Genomic DNA, 19,683 nt, shown 5'->3' on the forward strand with positions numbered 1-19,683 from the left:
TTGTCAACAGAAAGCTAAAAATAGGTTTAAATTGAATTAAATAAGAGAAAGAGAGAGAACAGAAAGTGAATGAATAAGAAACTAAAACACACCTGTGCCAGGAGTTGCATAAATGAATCAACAATATCAGGATGATCCCTGGGCCCTAAAAATATAATAAAGATGTAACTGAAGAGAAAATCATACAAACAGCAACTCAACATCATATAGTTATGTGGTACGGAAAGAATTTACAAGTGAAAACAGGAGTGTGGGGGACGGGGAGGGTGCGAGGGGGGAGAGGAAGGGGGACATGAGCAGCTTGAAGCAAGTTAAAGAAACAAAACATACAAAAATCATGAGACTGGAGAACCCAGGAACAGAAAGAAACCGCAAAGGAAAGGCTCCGAAGCCCCCGGGGAGTGCAGCCAAGCGCCCAGGTGCTGCAGACCCAGGAGGAGCGCTTCGTGTCCTCGGAGAGGAGGAGGAGGAGCGGGAGGAGGAGCGGGGGCTGGCTGGCACCATCTCCACAAGGAGAATTAGAGCGTTCGCATTGGGGGGGCTGAACGGGCGTCTGCAAAGAACATTTGGCCCTGAAAAATAACGGCAAATAAATGATAAACCTCAGGTTCGCATGCCTGATTCAGCAGAGCCTCCGGCACAGCGACCCTCCCGCGGGGAGCCTCCGGCACAGCGACCCTCGCCGGCTTCGCGACTCCGAGAGCTGCTGCCTAGCGCTCACAGCCACTGACAGCCCTGCCTTGGCATCCTGCACAAGCCTCTCTACGCTCACACAGGTCAGGCGTTCAGTCCAGCTGCCCTGTGCGCACGTCCAGCGCGCACACGGCAGAATCCACTTGCTCGGCTCACAGAAGAGGGCCCCAGGCTCCCGAAGGGCGTGGAAGGGCCCGTGGGCAGGGCGCGCTGGGCAGCGCTTGGGCAGGCGGGCTCCCCTGGTGCTGGCTTTGGACCGTGCTCGTTTCCAGCCCTTTGAAACAAACGAGGTTCTCCGCCGCCTGCTCCTTTTGGAGCTGGGAGCCACCGGGCCTGGGCCAAGAGGAGTCTACGGGGCTCAGACATGTTCTCCCCAAGGTTGCTCCTGCTGACACCGGCAGAGTCTTGCCCAGACCTCAAGGGGAGCAGGATCAGGCCCAGCCCGTTCGCCAGAGACCCAGAACTACACCATTGCACCGGCCCCTCGCCCCAGCCAGCCCCTCGAGGGTGCTCTGTGCTCCGGTGCAGGGCTGGCTGCGTCACCAAGCCCATCCGGGGCAGCGCACAGCACAGCTGACATGGTCTGAGAGGCCCCAGGGCCGTGCACCGATGCCACGATGGGGGGAAAGCGGAGAGGGCTGGTTCCAGAGCACCAAACTCTGCCCCACGCCAGGGGAGCAGAATCCCTGAGTGCTCAGCTCTGGGCCGGGCCAGGGGCCACTCCCCTTTGTAGGCCCCCGATTGCTTTCGTGTCGGAGAGCAAGAGACCCTGCCCCAAGGAACCCCGGCTCTGGGGCAGCCCATGGGACCTCCCCGCACCCCGCCTTCATGCAGGACTCTAAGAGGGAGGCTGGGGGGAGCAGGGGCTTTGAAGAGGGACGTCTCTTGGCACTCACGTGTCCCGTTCTGTGCCCGCCCCTGCCCCCGCCCCGGGGGGGACGAGAGGCCCCACTGGCCTGGGAGAAGAACCCCGATACCAGCCTCACATTAACTCTTTGGGGTCAGCAAGTGCGACAGGTCCCACGAGAGCAGCACAGCGACGGCTGGCCCCTGCCAGCGAGGCCGTTCCCTGCTGCAGGCACAGCCAACCCTGACGTGCCCCGGTCCAGTGGGACGCGCTCTCTGCGGGTGCCTGAGCTCACAGGACCGCCCCCGGGGCAGGAGACACCTGTCACTTCCGGCTGGAGGGGAGGGGAGGGGAGGGGTCCCAGAAGCGGCGGTGTCCCCGTTAGCTCGGCGAGGTGTAAGACACCGGAGAGCCCATGCACGGAAGAGGCTGCCAGTCGCCCCGGGCAGAGGGAGAGCTTGCACCACACGTACCTTGCTGGAAGAGGGTCAGCGTGATGGAGGTGACGAGCAGGAAGAGCGCCTCGATGGGAGGGAAGTGGGCAGGCTCATGTGCAAAGATGTGAACCAGCTGAAAGAGAGAGAGGGACAGAAGCTGCGGCTGGCCCGGCCCTCCAGAGGCAGGGACCCAGCCGGGCTGCAGGGAGCTTGCTTCACCCCATCACGCCCACTGCAGGGGGGCAGTGGCACGCGCTCTAGCCCACCACTAGCCCAGCACCCGAAGCGATGCCGTCTGCTCCCAGACTGGACCTGCCTTCCCCACGGTACCAAGGGAGCAGCCGCGGGACCGCCTCTTCGACATGGAGACCGTCTCCAAGGCCGGGGGGATCAGCCCAGAGCAGCAGGGGCCTGTGTGGGACACACAAGGGGGGCAGCTGGCGAGAAGCAAAACCCGCAAGTGGGGCTCTGGCCCCAGCTCTCTGGCCCAGCGCCTGGCAGGGGCCAGTCTCTCTCTCTCTCTCTCTCTCTCATGGGCAAGGCCGGCTGCGTGTACACAGCAAGTCCAGGAGCGCCCAGACACGCTGGCCCTCGCCATGGGCCAGGCTGTGCAGCACTGACGCATACCTGTCGAGTGAGGTCGATCGCTGACGCCTGGGGGATGGTGCTGTACATCTGACCCAGCATCTCGCACAACTGGGGAACCATGGGGGCAAAGTCGTCGAGGAGGGTCTTCACGGACTTCTCGAAGATGGCGCAGACGGACTGCAGGGACAGCAGGGGCCGCGTGAGCACCGGGGCTGCAAGACCCGCACTTCAAAGCACAGCCCCAGGACAGCGGGATGCTCCGGTCAGGGAATCAGAGAAGATGAGGGCTGGAAGAGACCCCAGGAGGGAATCTACTCCCACCCTCTGCTCAAAGCAGGACCAGCCCCAGCTAAATCATCCCAGCCAGGGCTTTGTCAAGACGGGCCTTAAAAACCTCTAAGGACGGAGATTCCACCACCTCCCTAGGTAACCCATTCCAGTGCTTCACCACCCTCCTAGGGAAAAAGTGTTTCCTAATGTCCAACCTAGACCTCCCACCCTGCTACTTGAGACCGTTGCTCCTTGTTCTGTCATCTACCACCACTGAGAACAGCCTAGTTCCATCCTCCCTGGAACCCCCTGTCAGGTAGTTAAAGGCTGCTATCAAATCCCCCCTCATTCTTCTCTTCTGCAGACTAAACAAGCCCAGTTCCCTCATCACTCCTCATAACTCATGTGCTCCAGCCCCCTCATCATTTTCATTGTCCTCGGCTGGACTCTCTCCAACTTGTCCACATCCTGCCTGTAGTGGTGGTCCAAAACTGGACACAGTACTCCAGATGTGGCCCCACCAGTGCAGACTGGAGGGGAGAACTGACTCGGAGGGAGGGAAGGGGCCAGCATTACAGACTCAGGGATCAGCCAGACTGCGAAGCTTGCTGCATCCTGCAGACTAACTTCCCTGGCGACACACCTACCTCCATCCAGCCAGTATCCCAGCCTGGGCTCCCCCGCTCAGATCTGCCTGTGCCCCTCAACCCCAACCCGCAGCCCCCTGCTAGCCCAGCACAGGCCTCCCCCCAGCCCCAGCGCCACCGATGCCCCTCAGTCGTGGCTTTCCTACCATTCTGCACCAAGATCCAGCCTCTGCCCCAGCACGTCTCCACTGGAATCTATGACTGGCCCTTTGTAGCACCAGCTCAGCGAGGCTGCTCGCCTGCCCCACTGGTGCAGAGCAAACGGGACCCGTGAAACTACTGCAGCGTAGGGCTGCCTCCGGGGCCCCTCACATGCAAAAGCCAGAGAGACCCACCCAGGAGACAGGCCAGCACCCTGCAGCCCAGCAACTCCAGCCAGAACAGCGCTGCCACCAGTGGGGATTCACCACGACCTCTGGGCTTAGGAAACGCAGCCCCTGGCTCCTCCCCACTCGGGCAGGGTGGGGCTGGGATGGAGGGCAGGATGATGCCAGGCCGAGCTGGCAGGCAGGCTGGTCTCAGTGCCCAGGATGCTGGACAGCGGGGCACAGCGACGGCCTGAGGCTGACCAGGAGGGCTCTGCCGACAGCAGGCGGCTGGCGGCATCACCGGCGCCCTGCTCAGCCCCGCCAACCAGCCTGCAAGCACTGGGAGAGAGCAGGGCATGGCCCCCGTTACCTCCACCACCTGGGCGTCCGTCAGCCACTTGCTGAGAACCATTTGGATGAGCTGGAAGACCTGCTGCAGAACCACCACCACCTGCGAGGGAGGAGAGGGGCGGCTCAGTCGCTGGGGCTGCACCCATCCAGCTGCCTGACCCAGGCTCCCCTGCTGGGGCAGGGGGGGGGCACCCAGGAGGGCTCTGCCCACTTCTGCGGGGAGGGGGGGTGTTGTTGGAGGGCTAAACAAGGCTCAGACCCGAACCCTGGGGCATTCAGAGACTGCGACATCCCTTCCCTCCTCCTCCTGCATGGAGACAGCACAAGGCAGCCAGGGCTGGGCCAGCCCACGGGGATCCTTGGCAGGGCAGGAGAAGCCAGGAGGGATGGGGAAGCAGGTGTGGCTGGTGGGGCTGCAAGCACGGATGCCCCCCGAGCTGCCCGCTGCTCTGTGGCAGTGAGACTCTGCACCCACCGGGTTGGGTCCCTGTGGCGCGGGCAGCTTCTTGACCTCTGTGCTCTCGTGGTCGTGGTGGTGGTGGCTGATGTCCAGCGTGGTGAAGAGGTTGGAGAGCAGGCCCAGGATGTGGATGATGGCCAGTTTGTTGGAGGGGTTGGGCTGTCGTGGGAGGAAAGTCGTCAGTCCCCGGCTGGGCGTGGGACGGACTCCAGGACATGCCTCTCAGCCCAGAACCACACCAGGTCCCGCCCACGCCAAGGGGCCTCACTCCCACACCGGGGGTGATCACGGGCCAGTGTGCTGGACAGGGGAGGGGAGCTCCTGCACCACCCACCTCCCTCTGAACCCTGCTACTATCACACCCCCAGCTGACCCGAGGAGCCTCCGTGACTGTGGGGAGTCCCCTAGGCTCCCCCTGGCTGGTGTGAGTCAGCAGCCGGAGATGGGGAGCCTCGCCACGTGGCAGAACTAACACGTAGCCCGTCTGCCCCATGGCGCCCTAGGGATGGGGGCATGGGCTTCACCTGGCAGAGGCAGGTGCTGACCCAGAATGACATCGAGGGGCCAGGGACTGCTGGCCCATGGGAGCCCGGAGGGGGAGGCTCAGATTAGCCGGGGGAGAGGGGACCACAAAGGCCCAGCCCCATAGCAAGGATCCCGCACCGCCCGGCAATGGGGGAAGCTGGGTCTGACATGGGGCTGGACGAAAAGCACCTTTAGTTCAGCAGCTCCTCCCCGCTCCAAAGGAAGCCGGCGGGAGGGAGGGGGTCCGGCTGGGCAGGCCAGGGCATCAGCAGCGGGAGGACGAAGCCAGGGACGGGAAAGGAGGTGGGACACTCACCGTTTCGTCAGCCAGCTTCTCCAGCTGCTGGATGTAGGGGGTGATGAGAGAATGCAGGTTCTTCAGGATCTCCTCCACTTGGAGCGCCGACAGCAGGAAGCCAAGAGCCTGCATCAGCCACATGCACTGACTCGTCTGCAGAGATGTGGGGACAGGTCACAGCCCAGCCTGTCACCCCGACTCTGGCCACCCCGCCCTGCCCTGAGCGCGCATCGCAGCAGAGCATCGCTAAGAGACGCTGCTGCTGGGGCCTCGCTCTGGCTCCTGCGGTGCTGGCTGGGCCCGAGGGGCGCCCACAGAACAGGCGCTCTCTGGCTGCTGCCTGGCTCCACAAGCTCATCTCTGGGGCCTGCTTGTCCGGATCCCCCTTCTGCTGCATGGGTGGGGGAGAGGCTCCTGTCGGGAGGGGACCGGGGGGCAGCGCACAGGGCAGCAGGGGGCAAGCACAGGCGGCGAGGTCCGAGCAACCGTTAGGCCCATTCTAGAGGGTGCTTCCCTTTCTGCACTGGGGTTTGCTGCCACGAGGTGGGCAGCAGAGGCCGCCCGTTCCACCTCGCGACGGTGCCAGGACGCTGAGCTGTGACTCTGCACGCCAGGCTGGGGCAGGGGGCACTATGGGGGCGGGGGGGCAGGAGCACGCCTTACCTTGTGGATCTGCTTCATCAACACGTCCTGAAGGGGGGAGAGAGAGGGAGGGAGGCTGACTCTGGGCAGTGTTGTTACAGCTGCTGACAGCATTCAGCCGCCCACCCAGCAGCAGGAGGTCAATCCACCCTGCCCCCGGCAGACGTGCTGAGCCAAGACAGGGGCTCTCCAGGCTGGTTCTGCTCCCCTGGGCTGCGGTGGGTGCTGGGGAGACCTGCGGGTTGGCTCAGACAGCACGGCCGGCTGGCAGGGGGCAAACCCCCGCCGGCTGCCTGTGGACACCAGCTTGCTGAGCAGACCAGCCATGCTGCAGCCCCCAGGAGCGCACGCGCAGCCCCGTCAGAGCCTGCTGTGCAGCTGACCAAAAGTCTCCCCTGCCCACAACCGCAGGGCTGAAACGGCCAGGCAGCAGGCCCCAGGGACTCGCCCCTCTTGGCCCGTCCAGTCCCGCCCACGGCCCAGAGGAACGTCCGCAGCCGATCTGGGCGGTCGCCGCTTTCCCCCTGCTCCTGGCCCCACGCTGTGGCCCGGGCTACCCGCCCAGCTACGCAGCTGGACAACTCAAACTGCCCTCCAGACCCCCGGCCCTCCCGCGGGGGGCGTGATGCTAGGTGTGCCGGGGCAGAGCGCATGGTGTTCCAGGGGCGCAACCTGCCTCCCCTTCTAGCAGCCGCTGCCTGCCATTTCTGCTCACGCGCAGGCTGCGGTGGGGCCCTGGCAGCGCTGGGCCGGGCAAGGCACCAGGCAGCACGCGGGCTGGACAGGAGCAAACGAAGCCCCTCTGCTGCCAATCCTAGACTGCCCAGCGGCCGATCTCCGGCACGGGGCACCCAGGGAGCTCCCACCCCACTGGGGCACTGCAGAGGGAGCCCAGCACTCAGGAGGCCGTTGAAGGAGGGCTGGGCTTCTCTGGGAGATGCCTCCTCGGGGGCTCAGGAAGCAGCCCCCTGGCGTGTGGAAGGTGCAGAAGGGGGGCAGGGCACCCCCACGGGGCGTGGAGAACAGCCCTGGGGCGCCGAATGCAGCACCCAGGGGCCCAGACTGAATTCAGTGCAGCCCAGACCCCTCGCGGGCGTCACTGCTCAGCGGCCTCCCCGGTGCTCCCAGCTTCCACTTCCTGCCCCGCAGTCCATTTCTGCGCCCACATCCCCCCGTCCCTCCGATTCCAGCCGGCCTGGGAGAGCAATGGCGGGCTCCCCCCGGCTGCCGGCCGCGCCTTACCTGGGACACCGCAACGATGTTGGCGGCGTAGGGGGGCAGGTCGTACTTGCACTCCCGGCAGATCTTCTTCAGGGTGGAGACGCTGGAGATGGAGAGCTCAGGGTTGCCCAAGGCCTGGAGCACCAGGGGCAGCACGTTGTTGATCATGACGGGGTGGTCGGCCAGCCACTCGGACAGGGCCCCTGCGCACAGCGGGCGAGAGGCAGGGTCAGCGACTGCAGGGCTGCGCCGCCGCGCCACGCGTCACTCGTCCGCCTCATCTCCCCTCCCTGGGACCAGCCTCCCTGAGCGGGAGAGCCCAGCCAGTCACAGCCCGGCTCCCCAGGAACGGCAGTGGGCAAGGCAAAGGGAGGCAAGCAGCCTGGCGTAACGGCAGCAGAAGACCTGGCCCTGCGGGCACAGCCCAATGCGGGGAGGAAAACAGCGTCAGTCCCGCAGCAGCAGGGCCGGGCAGCTGGAGCCTGAGTGGAGGAGGGTGCTGGCTGGGTGCTCAGCTCCTCTGCAGGGCGACCTCCCTCCCCCACGTGCACACGCCACGGCCCCTCTCCCTGAGACCCATCACCGATAGTGAACATGACGGTGTCGGCCAGCTGCACGTTGCTGATGCTGATGCGGGGGATGAGGCCGATCAGGCCCGGCACCACGTCGGAGTAGTTCACGTCGATGGTCTCGGCGATGGACTGGAACCCGTAGAGCAAGGCCTCTGTGTGCTACCGGGGCAGACACACGCCGAGTCAGAGCCTGCCCCCAGCCCCTCTGCTCCCACCGCCCCAGGAGCACCCCACCTCGCTCACCGCCCAGGCTCCAGCCCTGGGGCTCATGGGGGGGGGGGTGCGGCAGCCCCACCTGTGCCGAGATCTGCAGCTCCAGCTCTGCGCACTGCTGGGGTTTGGTTGGTGAATTAAACAGAGTTACCCAGCTGGGCAAAAGGACGCCTGGTTTCACTGAGCGCAAGCGAGGTGGGAAAGAAGAGGGAGATCTGGGGCTGGGCTAGCCGGGGCTGCGGGTCGGGAGGGAGGGCGCCGGCAGGGCTGGGGGCAGCCCAGACAGGGGACAGCAGGGGGCTGCGGGGTTGCTAGGCTGTGAAAAGCAGAGGCCCGGTGTCCTCCCTGGGAAGAATGCTGCCTCCCACCACACGCTGACCTCCCCTCCGCAGGGCAGAGTCAGCCCCAGAGATGGGGACCCCAGTGCCAACTTCCCTTTAGCACAAGCAGCTGATCCCACCAGCCACTGCCCCCAGGCCAAAAGCCCCACTCCCTGCTTCCCAGCTGCCAGGACTCCAGGGGCCCTGCCCCCGGTAATTTCCACACGGTCGGTCAGTAGCAACGCCCAGAAAGCAAGGACAGGTGGCCGGGTGCAAAAGTCAGAGCCACAGCTGCTTCCATATGGCTCTCACCTGCCCGCACAGGCCTGGCCAGCCGGGCACAGACCAGAGGGGAACGTGGGGAGTCCTGCCGCGTGCTGGCCATACAGCCAGGGCCTGACACTGCCCTGACGTGCACCTGGACTGTGAATCAGCCCCCGCAGACAGCGCAGCCGCTGGCGCCTGGCCGGCTGACTGGGAGGCCCTGGCCCTCCCCGGCTCTTATCCCACAGCACCGGAGCCGGCTCTCCAAAGGGCAGGCGTGTGCGGGTGGGAAGAGGGCGTGACGCCAACCAGGCTGCCTTGGGAACACTGCGGGGAGAAGCTGGATGGCTCTCAGGACGGAACGGCTGCACCAGGGTCGGCAACAGGGGCTGACCCCAGCCCTTCGGCACCAGAAGTGCAGCCTTCACCTACTGGGGACGGGAGAACACCCTGCGTAGAGGGGCACCCCCGGCCAGACACCCAGCTCCTGACAGCAGCAGGTGGTGGTGTGTGGTAGACAGGCTGGCGGGCAGGGTCTGGAGGCTCCGGAACAGCCTGTCCCCAGAGCAGGGACGGGCACAGGACCAAAGCCCACCAGCTGTGGCCTGCCTGACGCCCGAGGGGCCGGACTTCCTCACGCTTTGGCAGCGCTCGGCCAGCTCGCATGGCCTGGCGCAGACTGTTCTGCTAAGGGAGCCGGGTCTCTTCCATGAACACAGCTCTCCACGGACGCAGCTTTCCCCAGGAGCTCCTGCCCCCAGGCCCTGGGAGAGGCTGCGACACTCCCACCACTACGGGGAACCCAAGGCTGGGCAGCTAGGCCTGGCGCTGGGCTCTGGAGGGGGTGGTCTCCACCAAGACCCTCCTTTGCCTGCAGCCAACACAAAGCAGGTCACCAGCTGCAGACACCGACACGCTGCTCCTTGGTCGGGCACACGCTGAGCACGTCTGACATGTGGGTGTGCGAGCTCACAAGGCAGCGTCGGCCCCAAGGAGTGTCACACGTGGGAGGCACACGGCCCTGGCCGGCGCGGGGCCCTGGGCTGGGCTGGTGACAGCCTGCGAGGAGAAGCTTGGGCTAGGAGGCGGCAGTCGCAGGGCAGGGCAGGGCAGGGCCGGGCCCTGGGGCACAGGTGACCACTGACTGATTTTGGAAAGGGGTTGTTCAACCCCACAGGGGACAGGTAATTCTAGGAGTTTCCTGCCTCATCAGCGGATGCTGGCCCGGCCCACTCACTACCCTAGCAAGCCCTGTGGACGAGGCACTGTGCGCACTGCGGACGCCCCCCCGGCCCACGCCTGAGTCGTGCCCCAGGGCCGGGGAACAGCTTGTGCGCGTCGTTCTCCGAGCAGGTGGGTGTGTTTGTCCCCCTTCCTGTGCCGAGCCCTGTGTGAGGGGTGGAGACCCAGGGCCCAGCGCAGCACCTCGCTCACCTGCCAGGAGGACGGCTGCTCTGAGCTGGTGAGGAGGCGGCCCAGCTTGTCATACAGGCTGCTCAGCAGCTCCGCTCCCAGCATCTCGTACACGTACATCAGGGTGTCGGAGATGTCCACCCTGGCGGAGGGAAGCGCACGCAGGAGTCACCACATGCTGCCTGCCCTTCCCATGGCGCCCCAGCGCTGCGTCTGGGCCCCTGGCAGAGCTGCAGGGCAGAGAAGGCAGCAACGCCACCACCCGCTGAGCCCTGGCCCTCCGCCAGACTGCTCTGTACTCCCAGCAACCAGCACCCCCAGGTCAGCCGCACACAGCCCCACAGCACTGCCCCGAGGAAGCCACGTGCCCACTGGCATGCACAGGGATCCCTGGGGGCGCCGCATTTCCTGGACAGGCCACCACCCCCCGCACGCTCTCCTCCTGCGCCCTGAAGGGAGACGATTCCAGGCAGGAAGGTGCCGTGACCCCCCCCAGGGCATGGCCCCAGCTCTACCTGTATATCCGGAACTGCTCCTTCTCATCCGAGGACCAGAACCCGTACTCCTCGTCGGAGGGGAACTGCGCTTTGTGCAGCAGGACGTCCACCAGCTGGAAGTAGACGGGCCGGTACACCTGCTGGTACACGGCCTGCTTCTCAGGCTCGAAGGACAGGATGTCGTCCTAGGAGGGCAGGAACAAACCACACCTCAGCGAGGAGGGGGCAGCCAAGACCCCAGTGCCGCAGCCCACCTGCCACATCCAGGGAGCCCTCAGCGCCTTCCCAGGCTTAGTGGGGGTCTCGGAGCCAGGTATCCGACAGCGGTTTATAAACGCAGCGGAGGAAACGGGCCCCTCGAGGGCCTGGCAGACCTCGCTGAAGCCAGAGCCCTGCCATAATGCAGCACTACCCCAGCCAGGGAGGCTCTTGGGTGCCTGTGGGGCCGTCTAGACGCAGTGCCCCTGGAGGAGAGGCCAAGGGCCTTGGCAGACTGGCCAGCCTTCACCAGCCCATTTCAAGCCCCCTGGCATGCTCTTCTTTGAGCTCTGGGCTGCCCCACGTCCCAATCCCACGGGCGCCCCCTGCACGCAAACGGCTGAGCCAGGGAAGGCTCAGAGGCACCCTCCTCCCATGCACACTTGCACCCTCAGAGCCACGCCCAGAGGGGTCCCCGCTCCTTGGGAGACAGCAGGGGGCTGATGTGGACTCCCCCCCCTCGGGGCTGCCTGGGGACCAGCCACTTGGCCGAGGGCGTCAGAGCGGCCGGCACACAAAACCCCTCCTCGGCTGCCACCGTCACAGCACCTCGGCAGCCGGCAGAGCAGAAGGGAAGGCAGGAGCAGAGAGGCTGAGCGAGGGGCTAAAAATAGCCCATTACCTTGTCGGTGACATTCTGCTGCCTCCTTCCAGCCGGGGACAGAGCGAGACAGACACGTCTGTCGGCTCCGCTCCCAGACCCAGCCATGGCTCCTCGGGCCATCGGGTTATTCTCTCCCCACCCCCATCCGCAGAAAGAGGCGGCCGAGACGGCATCTGATCACTAGGAAGGGCCGGTGAATACCGCCCGGGGCGGCGGGGGCACTCCCTGGGGCAGGCAGTACAGACTCCAGGCCCGGGCACAGCGCGAGGGACGGCATGCGGCTACCTCCTGGAGAGACGCAAAGCGCGCCACTCGGAGCTCGAGATTGCCTGAACCGTGCTGCACTCCTCCAGGAGGCTGACGGGCACATCCCTCTGCAGGGCTCACGGTCACGCTGCAGAGAGGGGCTCGGGCAGCCCCCCAGCCCCGCGCGTTGGTGCCCTGCTGCCACACGACAGCCAGCCAGAAGGCCGAGCTCCTGGGCCTGCCCCAGCACGTCGCCTGGGCGGTGAGAGGTGCCCTGCTTGCGGCCAGCAGCCCCCAGTAAGTTCAGCTCTTCACTGGGCAGGTTCCTGTGCCAGCAGCTCAGGCGGGGCCAGTGTCTCGGGACGTCGAGGTTCTATCAGACAGCCACTGGCCCCGGCCACGCGGGGTGAGACCGAGCCCAGCTAGAGGCCAGCCCGCTGCTCCGGCTAACCCCTTGGGGGAGGGTGCCTGTCCCAGGCCTGGCTGCTGACAGCAGGAGGCGCTGCAGGCGCTGCTTGGGGAATTAGGAGCTCTTGGCGTCAGCACAGTGGGGGAGTGGCAGTGGCTGAAGAGCCCAGCCCTCCGACTCTGGGCTCGGCTCGCAAGTGACCAGCAGGGCTTGCTCTGTGCTTCTTCAGCAGGGCCAGGCGGCAGCTCAGCCTAGCCCTGATACAAAACACCAGGCAGCTGGCTCTGGGCTGGAAGGAGGCCAGGAGCTATCAGTGAAACGGCTCCCTAGAGCTGCCCCAGCCCTCAGCTCGCCCCACACGTGCTGCCGGGGATGGGGATGGGGAGTGAAGATGCTAGGGTGGAGGCAGGGCAGGGCATACGCAGCGTGGTGTGGGGGATTCAGTGGAATCTCGCCTTTATGAAGCTTGCCAGGGCGTGGGGGTCTCTAAGGCCCGGTCCAACGCTAAGCTCATGCCATCACAATGAACAGCAAAAGCCCAGGAGGAGGGAGGCCTGTAGGAAACCCTGCCGGCTAGCCAGGCCGCCCAGCAGCGCAGGGTTAACAGGCGGCTCCATCAGAGGGGCGGTGCCGCTGGCCTGGCCTGGAGGCTGTGCCAGAAACCTCACAGCGCTGCCAGGCTCCTTGGAGAGGCAGGACCGCTGCCCCCTCACGCTAAGAGACGCAGGGAGGGGCTGAACCATCGGGCCTGCTGCTGGGCAAAGCTGCAGCGACATTTTAATTAGCCATGCTAATGAGGGCCTGGAAGCGCTCGGGCTCTCGCTCCAGCTCAGACGCCCAGGGAATGTGGGGGTGGGGAAACCGAGCCACGGGGACAACATTCCTGAGCTAACCTCCCGCAAGAGCTTTGCACGGCCAGGGCCAAACTGCGGCCAGCCAGAGCTGCAGGGACAGGCCTGAGCAGAGAACCCCGGGCGGGCGCGCACGGCGTCCCTCTCCTCAGGCTCGGGCTGGCACGGCGGGAGTTCTGACGCAGACTGGGGCCTAGAATGGGTGCCCGGGGACAGCCGCTTCTCCATGGAGACAGTGAGTTAGTGGGGCAGGGCCGTGAGTCCAGACAGCACAGGGATGTTCCCCACCTGCTTCGGCAGGGCTTCCATCTGCCCCCCTGCCCCGGGAGACCTCCTTTGCTGGATCTCTCCCGAGGACAGGCTCTAACTCATCAGGTTCTAGCCGCTTCCGTGGAGAGTTGTCACCCTGCCACAAGACGCACTTGTCCGAGGCCCGCCATCCCACGGATGGTTTCCATGGGAACAAGCAGGGCCACCAGCTCCCGGCGAGCTGTGCAGCCGGCTGAGATGCTCGGCGGATGTTCTGCACGCCCCAGCTCCAGTCAGAAGCAGACAGGCCTGTGGTCGGCACAGGAGGATGGCGATTCTCTGCCAGCACCGCGGGGGGCTGAGGGGCCAGGGCTGGGACGCAGTTCCGCAGCGCACTGCTCCAGAAGGATGGGGCAGGAAAGAAGCAAGGCCACAGACCTGCTCAGGAGGCTCACAGACTGTGACCGTGCGACTGGACTGGGCGCCAGGAGACAGGGGCCTCTGCCCCTGACCTGCTGGGTGACTTTGGGCAAGTCACTTCATCTCCAGGCCTCAGAGCCCCCATTTCACAGACGAGGTTCGCTCCTCCCTCCCTTTGAGCTCTATGGATGTCAAGTGCCATGCAAGGTCTGATGCCCCCATCAGAACACGGCGCAACCAGACTGACCCGGGACGTGGCCCGGCCAGCTCCCAGCATGTCCTCCCCGGCGGTTCCCATCTCTGCTCAGCCACACCCCAATGGGCGCGGCACTGCGGGGAAAGGGCCCATTTCAGACATTCACCTGGAGGGGAAGGCCCAGGCACCTCACACGAGCAGGCAGCCCCTCACTGAGTGTGCCCGACACGCCTGGGAGCATGGGTGAGGCACGCCCAGCTTTCTCGCTCACACGGCAGAGAGCAGCGTACATGTGCCTGCACTCCCAGCCAGAGAGCCACGAGAGGAGACTGAGCCCTGCCTCGGTCGTGAGCTACCCCAGGCAACAGCGCCCAGCGCGGGCCTGCCTGGGGAGGACAGAACTCCCAGCTCTCATCCCCCGGCCTGAACCCTTCCACCCTCCCAGTGGACTCAGGGTTGCAGTGTGGGCGCAGAGGTGCTAACAGAGCCAGGGAGCATGGCAGAGACCTTGCCAGCACCTGAGCCACATGCCAGCTGGCCACTTCCCCACAGCTGGACCGCAGCAGCTCTGCCCCGGGGCGCAGTCACTCACCTGCAGCGTGTACCAGAAGGTGAGCGTCAGGGAGCTGGTGGTTTCGTTGACAGGGTAGTGCCCGGGGATACCGGTGCAGAACATGATCATGTTGACCAGCGCCAGGAAGCTCTGCCAGTGCTGCACCTGGTCCAGCAGGGCTCTGGGGGGAGAGCACAGAGCACCGGGGTGTTGTGGTAACTGAGCCTACAGGTGTACGGAGTGTGAGCTCAGCCACGAGCAGTGAGAGGGGCTCCCCACGTCACAACAGCCCACAGCCACACACGCGGAGGGGAGACGCATTGGATTAGTCCACACAAAAAGGTCTCCTGATGGAGCTCGAGGACTGTGTTAACATAGCATCCCCCATGTGTCTGTCCCTTCCCACTGGATTTCTTCTCTTTCCTATAGCCTCCTTCTGCCGCTGTCTGAGCGGAGTTGGCTTAGCTGGCCCCTGCTGGATATTTTGCAATGCTGCTGAAAGCCTGTGAGCGGAGAAGCAACTAAAACCAACGTCCTCAATAGCTCACTGCTGATACAAGTTTGCCAGGTCTTGGAGCGGCTGGCATGACAGTGGGCTGGGCCCTGTGTTCGTCTTCTAGGAAACAGGATCAAACTTCAACAGCAGCAGCAGCTCCGGCCCATCTTACTAAATTCTTCTCTTTCCCCCAGGTCAGTTATCACCGTCTTCGACACACCCTACAAGAGTGTGGAGCTGGGGGCAGGTTCCTTCTAAAACAAGGGCTGCTACTGCAAAGAAAACCTTACTAACCACTCCCCATTTCAAAGGCTTTCACTGGTTTTCCTTCTTTCCCTGTCTCGTTAAGCAAAGGCCGTTAAGGCTCGTTCCCGTGTCTCCGCCTTGGGAGGAGCAGGCTGAGGTCTCTGGAGAGCGAATCCGAATCCTGTTTAACACCCTTTCGGGGTCACGTTAAAACCTTTGGCTTTCGGGGCCTATAGATGCCGTCTAACTTAATACACCAGGCGCTGCAGTAATAAGGACCCTTGGCAAGGCCCAGCCCCACAGAGCGCGGACACGCTCTGGGCTGGGTGCAGTCCCTGAAGGAAGCTGCACTGGAGCAGCTGCGCCGGCTAGTCCAGACTCAGTCCCCGTCAACTGAAGCCCGGGGTCAGGCACAGGCCTGCACTAGCGCGGAACCTGGTGCACTCACAGCAGTGCAGCACACTGCCCCAGACGGCAGGCTGCGGGGAAACCCAGCGGCACACGGGGCAATGCCACAGCAGCACCAGGGACCCCAGGGGGCAAAGGGCCAGAGAGAGAAATGAATTGTGGTGGCCTGCTCCTCACAGCTCCTCACAGCTATTCTCCTCCTGCACATGCAGCCCTCTGCGTCCCGCGCTGTGCTTTGCTCCTCACCCTGCCGAGGGGATGGGACGGGACGGGACACGGGCTCCGAGTCCCCCACACATGCTCAGACGCGAGGTGGGAGGAGCAGCAGGGCTGCAGCATGGCGGCTCCATCTCTGGGGATGGCCCCTTCCGCTCAGCATTGGAAGGCGACGTCTCCTCCCCCCAGGAAATGACAGGTTTGCCCAGCCACCGCGATGAGGGAGCAGAGGCAATGTATCTGCTCCCCCAGCCCCAGGGAACGCCATGGCACCAGCCAAGCAGACATTCCCCCTCCACAAGAGCACGGGTGCTGCCGGGGCAGCGACAAGCCCCTGATCCCCAACTCACCGGGAATGGTTCTCCCCCAGGGCCACAGCAATACGGCAGATCCCGTGCGACGTCTCCATGTCCCCAGCCTGGACCGCCTGGCGCAGCTGCTCCTGGAGGCCCAGCACGGGGGGGATGAGCTTCAGCAAGGTGTTCACGTACCTGCCGACAGAGCAGAGCCCACATCAGGCCCAAGGAGACATTCGCCAGCTTCACAGGCTCCGTGCCCTCTCCCCGTCCCTCCCTCCCACCACAGGCCCAGGACTCCCTCAGCTCAGACAAGCCAGTGGTGGCGCAGACCAGAGGGATGCTCTCCTCCTGTCAGCGGGGGAGAGGAGAGCCAAGTCTAGAGGAGGCGAGGCCCTCCTGGACCGTTCCCACAGCACCGGAGCCCATGCAACGGGAGAGGGGCCCAGAACCAGCCTCTTGATACAGACAGGCCTGAGGGGGCAGGGCCCGGCCCTCTGCCCCCACAACGACTCTCCAGCAGCTCGTGCTGCCCTGGGCAGGAGCTAATGCAACTCTGGGGTTCTCCTCCCCTCCAGACTGTGTGCATGAAGGCGCCATGGACCACTCTGCCATGCTCCTCACCTCCCCAGGCAAGGTGGGCTGGCAGCGGCTCTGGGGAGAGCCCCGGCTACCATACGCTGGCCCAGGGCCGAGGCTCAGCCAGCTCGCATGCCTTGCGGCTGCATGACACCAGTCCGCGTGCACACAAACCCATCGACGGTGTCAGGGGACGCGTGCACCTCGGTCACGGTCTCCCCAGGCCTGGGCTCTGGGTTGGGCCCTTTCTGGGCCATCTGTAACGGAACGTGAGCAGAACCCCGCGGCCAGCACGGCACAGTGCATGGCCCCTGAGAGCAGGCGTGGCCGTCCCCGGGCCCCATGCCAACTCAGCCCCCATTGCCGTCCTCGGGGAGACCGACACATGCTGCGCCTGCACTCAGGCAGAGCTGCCGCTGCCACTGAGCCCAGCTCTGAGCTGCCCCGCAGGCCCCGCTCCACAGACATGGGCAGACACCAGCTTTTCCCAGGGGCCCGTCCCAGCGACTGCGCTCCCCAGTGCTGTCTCAAGGATGGTCTTTCCCCAGCCCTTCCCCTGGATTCATTTAAGGAGGCTGCGCTGGAACAGAGCTCTCTTCTCCCCAGCCCTCAGCAGCTCACAGGGTGCTGCCATCCGCCACTAAAGCACCAGACGGTCGAGTGCCTGGTTAGAAGGAGCAGCCTTCCACTTCCCTGGTGTACGGCCACCTGGCAGGTGCAGGTGCTGACACGGGCTGGCTCTGCACAGCTTGCCGCTCGGGGGTCAGGAGGGTTTAGCGGAGCAACACTCCCAAGAGGCAGAGACATCACGCGTGCTCGCACCTTGCTTTCAGTTACCTTTTCGGTTGCAATTTCTCCAGCTTGACTCAGCCCAGGAGGGAATATTTTTGCGTGGCGGGGGTGAGGAGGGGGATGAACAAGAGTTTGCTGAGCCAGTTGAGGAATGGCCAGTGAAGTAAAGGCTAGGGCCAGTGCAGGGTGCTCTCGGTCTCCTGCTGAGAGGCGGCGATGCAAAGAACGACGTGGTGTACAGCATTAAGGCTTTGATTTTACAGCCTATGAGTCAGGCCGTCCAAGTGAAAGCTCCAAGGACCGATAAACGGGGGATGTAAGAGCTTCAGACACACGCCCCTTCCTACTTCAGAGCCTTGAGGACTCTGCCAAGTCTTTACGAGCAGGAGCTGACAGGGCTGGGCTAAGTGCTCCACTGGCTTCAAAAGCAGCTTCACCTCGGAGACCAGGCAGAAGCCCTACACAAACCGCTTAGAGATCTCCCAGCACCCAGAAACGTGGTCCTCTGAAACCAAACTGGCGTGGAGATCTTACGGAGAAGGACAGAAAGATATACAATTATCATGGCACACACTGAATGAATTAAACGCTGGCGGACAGACCTCAGAACGTAACTGGGAATGGGGGATCATCCAGTCAGCAGCTGAACAGGAGCTTCCAGTGTGAACTGTGGACATAAGCGCTAGTGGGATCCTGGGATGCACAAGTGGGAAGCCTGAGTAGTAGCTGGGTTACTGGGGAGGACAGACAAAAACCAGCAAACAAGGACACCCGTGATCCACCCAGCTCCTTCGAAGGGGACAGGAACTGCCCATTTCTGCCTTAGCTTCCCACACGCTGGCACAGACAGTGGCTCAGCCTTGGACTGGAGCCCAGGCTCTAGGACCTCCCCCCCTTGAGGGTCCCAGAGCCTGGGCTCCAGCCGGAGCGTCTACACTGCAATTAAACAGCCCTGCGAGCCCAAGTCGGCTGGCCCACATGTCCAATTGCAGTGCAGAGGTACCGGATGTGTCTCCGAGTTAAGTCTGGCAGTCTGAAATCCTAGCAGGGCTGCCACGGTAAGAAACGGAGCTGCTGGCTGGACAGACTGCATGGCAGCATCTTGCTGGGGACCTAGGAGGGGCTGCTCTCAGAAACGCCTTATATCTGAGGGCTCCTTCCCCCAACGTGCCAACGTGTACCTCCCCGCTGGCCAGGCCACATCCAACCGAACAGCTTCCTTAGCCTGCTCTCAAACTCCAGCACAGAGCCCGCTACAGACCGACCGCCAGCCCAGAAGTCAGGGGTGCGTCTGGGAGCCAGCCCTGTTCTGCTCCTGAAACCCTCACAGATCCCACTCACCCTGCACCAAGGGAAGTGACTCCTTCACTGCACACCCTTGCTACAGCCTGCTGAGACTCCAGGAAGTGGCTGACGGAGAGGGGCTGCAACCAATGGTGGGTGTCTCAACGGGCCCCCTTCCTTCCAAAGGGCTGTTCCTTGGGGCAGCAGACAGTGTCCCCGGTTGCAGCAGGAGCTCATCCCACCCCGTGGAGAGGACACGAGGTATGGAGTGGTTATTTCAGCTAGGTTCTGGGGAGCTGTGGCTTCCCATCAGCACTGCAGAAATTCACAGGAGGCAGACTGCAGGAGCCCCTTCGCCGGGAGAGTCTCCGTGCCCAGTGGCGAGCGGCACAAGCCCCTGGGAAGAAGCAGTTTTAGCTAGCTCCGTGTGACGGCACTTTATCAGAATTGAAAGCAAACTTCAAAGGGCCTCTCGCCACAGCTTTTCAGCGAAGCGGGGTGAGGAGGGAGGTGCTCCAAGGCTTCAGGCAGAGGGACTGGGGCGGTGAGGTGCACAGTCGGGGGGGAGAAGGAGCAGTCAAGGGACAGAGGGGGAAAAGCAAACGTAGATGAATAGAATCACAGCTTCCAAGGGCCCATTGGGTTCACCTGGTCTAACCTCCTGGGTAACAGGCCAGAGAACGCCCTGAATTCATTAGCCTGGAACTAGAGCAGATCTTTTAAAAAATCCGATCTTGAGTTCAAAACTGCCCATGATGGAGCATCCGCCAGAACCCCTGGTCAATCGCTGCAGTGGTTAGTTACGCCCACTGGTAACATGCTGCAGCTTCTTACCAGTCTGAATTCAACCAGCCTCAGCCTCCGCCTCCGCCCACTGGCTCATGGCAGGCCTTTCTCGGCTAGCCTGAAGAGCCCGTTCCCCAGTATTTGTTCCCTGCGTAGCTACTTATGGTCTGCGATCAAGTCGCCCCTCACCCGTCTCTTCGTTAACCTGAACGGACTGAGCTCCCAGTC

The 19,683-nt window shown here is 63.8% G+C and overlaps 1 protein-coding gene across 4 annotated transcripts in view; it reads right to left on the minus strand.

Moving 5' to 3' along the window:
• The window catches only part of IPO13 (importin 13), a 45,636-nt gene that overhangs the window by 12,184 nt on the left and 13,769 nt on the right, over positions 1-19,683 (minus strand). For 3 of the 4 annotated variants that reach the window (XM_067567870.1, XM_067567869.1, XM_067567871.1), the window contains exons 3-15: positions 16,069-16,209; positions 14,392-14,533; positions 10,585-10,751; positions 10,091-10,211; positions 7,871-8,018; positions 7,309-7,490; positions 6,088-6,114; positions 5,443-5,577; positions 4,617-4,760; positions 4,161-4,241; positions 2,605-2,742; positions 2,014-2,110; positions 93-145 (exon numbers count right to left, since the gene is read on the minus strand). In XM_067567870.1, the coding sequence (XP_067423971.1) occupies positions 93-145; positions 2,014-2,110; positions 2,605-2,742; positions 4,161-4,241; positions 4,617-4,760; positions 5,443-5,577; positions 6,088-6,114; positions 7,309-7,490; positions 7,871-8,018; positions 10,091-10,211; positions 10,585-10,751; positions 14,392-14,533; positions 16,069-16,209 (1,576 nt within the window). The remainder of the gene's footprint in view (positions 1-92; positions 146-2,013; positions 2,111-2,604; positions 2,743-4,160; positions 4,242-4,616; positions 4,761-5,442; positions 5,578-6,087; positions 6,115-7,308; positions 7,491-7,870; positions 8,019-10,090; positions 10,212-10,584; positions 10,752-14,391; positions 14,534-16,068; positions 16,210-19,683) is intronic. The other variant, XM_067567872.1, reaches the window with a different exon arrangement.

Source organism: Emydura macquarii, unplaced genomic scaffold (assembly GCF_026122565.2).
Source record: "Emydura macquarii macquarii isolate MOO-44397 ecotype Brisbane River unplaced genomic scaffold, CSIRO-AGI_Emac_v2 contig_2805, whole genome shotgun sequence".
NCBI lineage: Eukaryota > Metazoa > Chordata > Testudines > Chelidae > Emydura > Emydura macquarii.